Source organism: Grammomys surdaster, unplaced genomic scaffold, assembly GCF_004785775.1.
Source record: "Grammomys surdaster isolate TR1022 unplaced genomic scaffold, NIH_TR_1.0 170318, whole genome shotgun sequence".
NCBI classification, from domain to species: domain Eukaryota; kingdom Metazoa; phylum Chordata; class Mammalia; order Rodentia; family Muridae; genus Grammomys; species Grammomys surdaster.
This window is the reverse complement of record NW_021623342.1, coordinates 1-7,530: the sequence shown is the minus strand read 5'-3', so window position 1 is coordinate 7,530 and position 7,530 is coordinate 1. Positions and strand designations below refer to the sequence as shown.

Sequence of the window (7,530 nt, the reverse complement as noted above, 5' to 3'; positions counted from 1 at the left end):
AGAAAGAAAGAAAGAAAGAAAGAAAGAAAGAAAGAAAGAAAGAAAGACCCGGAAGAGGGGGAGAGGCAGAGAAGAGGAGGGTGAGAAAGACAGTAAAAGAGGCCAGCTGGGAACACGTGGGAACAGAGTGTGAAATCTTAAAATTAACTTTCAAAAAGAAACTAAGGTAACTTTTAAGTGTGCTTCCAAATATCAGCAAACTGAGTTATAGGTGCGAACTGATTGGTGTTGACTAAAAAAGTAACACTATTCACGTACTTTGTACCTTTGGCCACTTGGGACACATTTTCCCTCAATACAATTGTCATGGAACTAAATAAAAAATAAAATAAAATCACTCAATGATAGGAACCAGGAAATGAGCTTTAGAGAATCAGAATAGCAAGCCAGAGTGCTGGAGAGATGGCTCAGTGGTTAAGAGCAGTGTCTGCTCTTCCAGAGGTCCTGAGTTCAATTCCCAGCAACCACATGGTGGCTCACAACCATCTGTAATGGGATCTGACGCCCTCTTCTGGTGTGTCTGAAGACAGCTACAGTGTACTCATATAAATAAATAAATCTTTTTTAAAAAAAAAAAGCCGGGCAGAGGTGGCACATACCTTTAATCCCAGCACTTGGGAGACAGAGGCAGGCAGATCTCTGAGTTCGAGGCCAGCCTAGTCTACAGAGTGAGTTCCAGGACAGCCCGGGCTATAAAGAGAAACCGTCTCGAAAAAAAAAACAAAAAAAAAAAACAAAAAAAAAAAAAACCAGAATAGCAAGTCAGCTATTCCTCTAGTTAATCTAGACACTGGTTTATCCATCACTCACAGCCTCACTAAAATGTCACCTTTGCCTGCATCCTCTAGTCCCTGAATGCTCAAGCATATTAACATTCTTTTCATTTTTACTATATTGAATGAACCATTATAAGGCAATGTCTTTAGAAAGTTTCCAGGTTTGCTGGGAGTTCAGCAAATACTAAGCACCTCCAAATTGCTTCAGTATGGGATCAATTTATCCTTAATGAAGTCACCAAGTAAGAACATAACGTTGGGCCTGAGGAAATGGCTTTGTTTAAGGGTTAAGAGCCAGAATAGCTGACAACTGCCTGTAACTCCATCCATAGAAATAGAAAATACATAATTCCATTTCAGAGTAAGTTAAAAACAGGACTTATGGCATCCATCTTAATCTAACAGTACCATAGTCCCTCAAAGAATCTTAAAGGATTGCTAATGCTTCTGAGGTAAGCTGTCTTCATCCATAGAAATACATAATAGAGAAATTCATTTAGTGACTTCCCAACTCCAGGTAATTATAAAATCCAAAGTAATGTGTTAGTTATAACTAACAGTTTAATTAAAGGTAGAACTTGCCTGAGTGAAGCAGGAAAGCACCAAGGTTCCAATATTGTAAGGACAAAACTCAACTATTGCTTCATTTCTACTAGTGGTTATGGTAGTGTTAAAATCACCCATCAAAGCCAGGCTTGGTGGCACATGCCTTTGGTTCTGGCACTCAGGAGGCAGAGGTAGTCAAGATCTCTGTGAGTTCAAGGCCTGTCTGGTCTACATATGGAGTTCCAGGACAGTCAGGGTAGAGAAACCTTGTCTCAAAAAAACCAACAGGAAAAGTAAGTACGAGAGAGAGAGAAGCAAGCTGGGGCTGGGCATTTGCTGCCAGGACCTACATAGTAAAGAACCTACCCCTTCAAGATGTCCTCTGCAAATTGTCCTGACCTTCACATGTGGACTGTGACACATGTCAGTACAACACACACACAATTAAATGTAAAAAGCCACATGAAGCTGACAACTATCACTTACCTGACAGAAAGGAACTCAGAGAAAGGGGAGAGGGACCGTGAGGGGGACAGGAAGGGGGTGATTAATGGAAAAAAAGAACAAATCATAGTGTACTTTACCTCCTCATAAATGAGTGCTAGTTCTGAGCTCAAAAGGTGTACAATCAAAGGTGTTAAAATTTGTTTAATCAACATTTCAGATTGATCTGTATTTGAATAACTTAGTACTAGTTTGAACATTTCTACAGATCTCATAAAAATGTTCCGAGGTTCTTTTTTGAGACAATGTCTCAACTATGTAGGGCCTGAGTAGCCTGGATCACTGCAGTGACACTCCCTGTCTCAGGAGTACTGAGATTGAAGGTATATGCTACCACACCCAGCTTAAATTTTATCTAACAGCATTAAAACATAGTTATAAACCTTGAAAACTATTTCTAGTAAACAAAATATAGAATTCCTATCAGATAAATTGCTAAAGGCAACAGAAATTCCATGTTCTGCTTATTAAAACTTTGTAAATGACTATAGACTACAGTTCTAACCAAAAGGAATAATGGAACCTGTGATACAATTAACATTTCGTTTAGTTTACACCTTACACAGGAAGTCCGTTGCCATATACTATAAATTCAGGACAATCCCCAAACCTAAATGTTATATAATATTGCTATAATTACAGAAAACCAACAGGAGAGGCCAATGAGTATCAAAAGTTTGATACTCATTGTATCAAAAGTATCACTTTAAACTCATGATTAACAGACACTCTTACTTTTTTCAGCAACAGCTAAATAACTAGCAAGCATATGACAGATCCTAAGGATTAAGTATTATGCTGAAAAATCTACCTCCTAATTAAGATGAATATGCCATACAGTGTAAGGAGGTAGTAGTCTTTAGCAAACCTAGCTCATACAGGATTATTATTCCCTTGGGTTTGGTGACAGTGTAAAGTCTCTAAGCAGAAGGGTGTTAGTGACAATTCCAAATATAACCATGAGGTAGAGAGCACTAAGCGTAACCTATATGGTCAAACTCTTGATCCAGTGCTCTCCTAAAACAGCTCTGTGGTTATTTATCCATTAGCTGTAATTTCAACTTACTATAAAGGTGCCTTCCTGATCATAGAGTTCCCTCATACCACCTCATAGGGAAAAAAGTCATTTTAAGAGACAATACAGCTTAAATAAATGAAAAGTCATCATGCTTGGCTTCATTTACAAAGAAAGAAAACAAAACCTAGGATGAAGGTTTCAAATACTTTATTTCTTTATTAGTTTTTCAGTCTGCCATAGTTTAATGAGTACATGATTCTTTGACTTGGCATTCACTTATGAGTTAGTTTGGAAACAATTCCTTGATTATTGTACCAGCTGACATGACTACTGATCTCTCCATTCCTTTGGGGTGACTCTGCCAACAGGGGACAGGTTCCATTCTATTCCAATTTGTGTGGCTGTCTGTAAGAATTAAAAGGCTGTCAGTTATACATATTTAAACCATAGTCCATTCTCAACTTGGAAACTGTATCTTCAAAATTACAAAGAAATTCTCCTCAGTTTAACAATAAACAGCGAGTCACCTGGGATATAGTGCTTTACACAGCAGTCAAAACATTGCTGTCTGTTCTGAGTTGGAGAAAATGGTCTAAATCTGCATTGTCCAATATAAGACTCACTGGCCACATTTGGCCATTAAGTAGTTAGAATGTCTAGTGGTGATGGCACACACATTTAATCCCAGCACTCAGTAGGCAGATGCAGGCGATTCTCTGAGGACACCCTGGTCTACAGCAGGACAGCTGAGATTATACAGAGAAACTCTGTCTCCAACTAACCCCCATCCGAAAAAAAGTATGTGGAATGTGATAGAAGACTGAGGAAATGAATTCTGAAATTGTTCTTAAATCAAAACTATATTTTAGGGCTGGAGAGATGGCTCAGATATTAAGAGCACTGACTACTCTTCCAGAGGTCCTGAGTTCAATTCCCAGCAACCACAAGGTGGCTCACAATCATCTGTAATGGGATCCTATACCCTTTTCTGACGTGTCTGAAGACAGCTACAATATACTCATATACATAAAATAAACAAATGTTTGAAGACCCTGGGTTCAATCCTCACCACTAAAATTAATAGTATATTTCAGGCAAGGGTTGAATTATCCCTTTTATTGAGACAGCTTTGGTTCCATGTAGCCAAGGGTGACCTTAGACTTGTTATGTAGCTAAGATGCCCCTAAACCCTTGATCTTCCTATATCTCTACTGTTGAGATTACAGGTGTGTGCCACCTCACACAGCAATCTGTATCACTTACACAGAAATATATTTATTAAAATTCCAAAATTACCACTTTTAACCAGAAAATAACTAGAAGACAAGTTGTTAAGCAACAGATGTAGAACCCTAAAATATGGCAAACAAGGTATATTTCAACTATCAAGAAAATTATGGGGCTGGAGAGATGGCTCAGTGGTTAAGAGCATTGACTGCTCTTCCAGAGGTCCTGAGTTCAATTCCCAGCAACCACATGGTGGCTGACAACCATCTGTAATGGGATCCAGGGCAGTGGTGGCACACGCCTTTAATCCCAGCACTTGGGAGACGGAGGCAGGTGGATTTCTGAGACTACAGAGTGAGTTCTAGGACAGCTAGGGCTATACAGAGAAACCCTGTCTCGAAAAAACCCCCCAAAAAAAAGAAAGAAAGAAAGAAAATTACATTTGGGTTTTGGAGTTGTTTTCTGTTGAGCCCTCAGGTTTGCTATAGCTCTAACTGCTCTCATTATTCTCTCAGTCTGTCTGCCTCAACCTCCCATGTGCTGGCACTGCACGTGTGCATCTCCAACCACACCGGCTTGTGCCTCAGCTGTGACTACAGAAGTTTAGAAGGAAATCAGGTCACTGAAGTATATCAAGGAAGATGACTCAAAATACGAAAATCCAGAAATTATACAACAAAAAACCTGGCCAACATATCTATAAATCTTTTCAGTTGAATAAAGATACCATGGCAATGTTGTTGTTCTTATTGCTGTGAATTGCACCCAGGGCCCTGTCAATGTCAATCATGTACTTTATAACCTATGACAGCAATCTTCTACTAGCTGATGTCATATGGAAATATGATGGGACAGAATTTCTCTACTGCATGAACTGATGTACAAATTATGAAGATAAGCATATGTAACTCAACATTAGAATGTTTTAACTGTTTTGGGGGTAACCTCTCACTATGTACATTATATAGCCCAGGCTAACCTCACATTTGTAGATATATAACACCATGCTTGGGCTCCACAAATAAGATTCTTATAACAGATACACAATACAGAAAAGGGCTGCCTTATAATCCAACAAAAACTTTGTTACTAGAAACATTAAAAATGCCGGGCAGTGGTGGCGCACGCCTTTAATCCCAGCACCTGGGAGGCAGAGGCAGGTGGATTTCTGAGTTCGAGGCCAGCCTGGTCTACAGAGTGTGTTCCAGGACAGCCAGGGCTACACAGAGAAACCCTGTCTCGAAAAAACAAAAAAAAAAAATTAAAAACATGAATGAGCCGGGCAGTGGTGGTGCACGCCTTTAGTCCCAGCACTTGGGAGGCAGAGGCAGGCGGATTTCTGAGTTCGAGGCCAGCCTGCTCTACAGAGTGAGTTCCAGGACAGCCAGGGCTACACAGAGAAACTCTATCTCGAAAAACAAAAACAAACAAACAAAAAAAAAGATGGATGAATGCTGAATGCAAAGGAAGACACACATATTGGGTTGATCAGATAGTCTTTCCAATCCTTCCTTAACTAGAACTAGATGAGAATAAAACATATTAACATAGACTAAATGAGAATAAGACATATCTAAATTAAAAACCACTGAGCCTGAGATTATAGCTCAATGACAGAGCACTTGCCTAACATGTATGAGACCCTGAGTTTAATCCCTAGCACTGCAAAAGAAATTATCAACTAATAGTACTTACATATGTCCATGTAGATATACAGAAGATGCCTCCACCTGCTAATATAGCATTTCCATATTTATCATGGAAATTAGGTGTCCTCTTCTGATGGCTCTGCCTTGCCACCACTTGCTGAATGCTTCGAACTTAGAAAAGAACACAGAAATACATAAATCAGTTATCAAAAAACAACACAACTGCCAATCAAGAAAGCAAAGGTAGTGAACTCTACAGACTACAATTCAACTAAATGTTAACCACAAGAACAAGTGATCTGGCAGTAGTGGTGCATGCCTTCCTTTAGTCCCAGCACTTAGGAGGCAGAAGCAGGCGATTTCTGAGTTGAAGATCAGCCTGGTTAGAAGCCAATTCTAAGACAGAGAGAGCTACACAGAGAAACCTTGTCTCAAAAAAAAAGAGAAAGAGAGAAAGGGAGGGAAGGGAGAGGGAGGGAGGGAGGGAAGAAGGGAGGGAAGGGGGGAAGAGGGGGGGGAGGCAGGCAAGAAGGAAGAAGGATGGACAGTCAGGAAGAGGGACAAACAAGTAAGCACCTTCTCAAATGCTGTGAAAATAAGACAAACTGCCAGGCTCACATATGAAAGAAAGCTCAGCACTTAGGAGACTGAGACAGGAGAATTGCCAGGAGTGCAAGGCCAAACTGGGCTATACAGTGAATTCTAGGCTATCCTGAGCTACAGTTAAATAATCCATCTCAAAAAAATTAATTTGAAGTCTAGAGATGGCTCAGCGGTTAAGAGTACTGATTGCTCTTTCAGAGGTTTTGAGTTCATTTCCAGCAACAACATGGTTGCTCACGACCATCTGTAATGGAATCCAATGTCCTCTTGGGGGTGTCTGAAGATAGCTACAATGTACTTGCATACATAAAATTAATAAATCTTTTTTTAAAAAGAAAAGATCTCGAAAAGCAAAAAAAAAAAAAAAAGAAAATGAATATCATGAAGTAGGACAGAAACATGATTTTAAAAATACAATAAATGTTGACACAAAATGGTAAATGTACTTCACACAATTTTCTTTTCTGAATTCCTGAAAATTTTCACAACAAAAATAAAAATTAATTATCACCTTAAAACTATGCCCCCAAACTATGGTAAGCAGGATTTTAAAACAATTGGTAAAAAATAAGGTTTTTGATTATATAATAAGAGTAAGCGAGCAAGCATATTTGTAATCTAAGCACTTGGAAGGTGGAAGCAGGAGAATCAGCCTAGGATGCATGAGACCCTGTCTCAAAAAATAGAGTAGAAAAAAATGTATGAGATACAGATTTTATCATCAAGTAATTTCTAGCCTAGAAGTGAGTATTATACATGAAGACACAGGAATCTCTGTCGTACAAGAAAGTAAGAGTTAACTCGGCATTTAGGCAAGTAGGATTTGTTCATATAGATGTAGAAAAATGGAATTAAAATTGACAGAGATAGATCGATCTACTATACCAAAAAGCCAATCAAGTTTGGATGAAGAACAAGGTATACAGGCAGCTTAGTTTAAGGAATAAAACTCAAAAGAAGTGGTAAATACCAAGAAAAGCATTAGTTTTTCTCCTTAAATCTAGACATCACTTCCTTATTGTTTTAAAGGTCTTTAAAGGTGCTTAAAGATACAGAGGAAAAAGCAATGTTGAATTGAGGTGTGACGGTTTATACCTGTACTCTCAGTACTTGGGTGGCTAAGATCGAAAAACTATGCTCCATATTGATGCCAGGCTGGACTGCAGAGTAAGACTATTTCAGAGCTTTGGGTTCAAATTCTATCAAA

At 38.9% G+C, this 7,530-nt stretch overlaps 1 protein-coding gene across 1 annotated transcript; it reads right to left on the bottom strand.

The window, feature by feature from the left end:
- Nucleotides 1–3,034: 3,034 nt before the first annotated feature.
- Nucleotides 3,035–5,891, bottom strand: LOC114615860 (cytochrome c oxidase subunit 7B, mitochondrial-like; the record flags this gene model as incomplete). Its single annotated transcript, XM_028761470.1, has 2 exons — nt 3,035–3,249; nt 5,767–5,891. Coding segments are annotated over 2 exons (203 nt in total), but the record flags the coding sequence as incomplete, so codon positions are not given.
- Nucleotides 5,892–7,530: the final 1,639 nt, after the last annotated feature.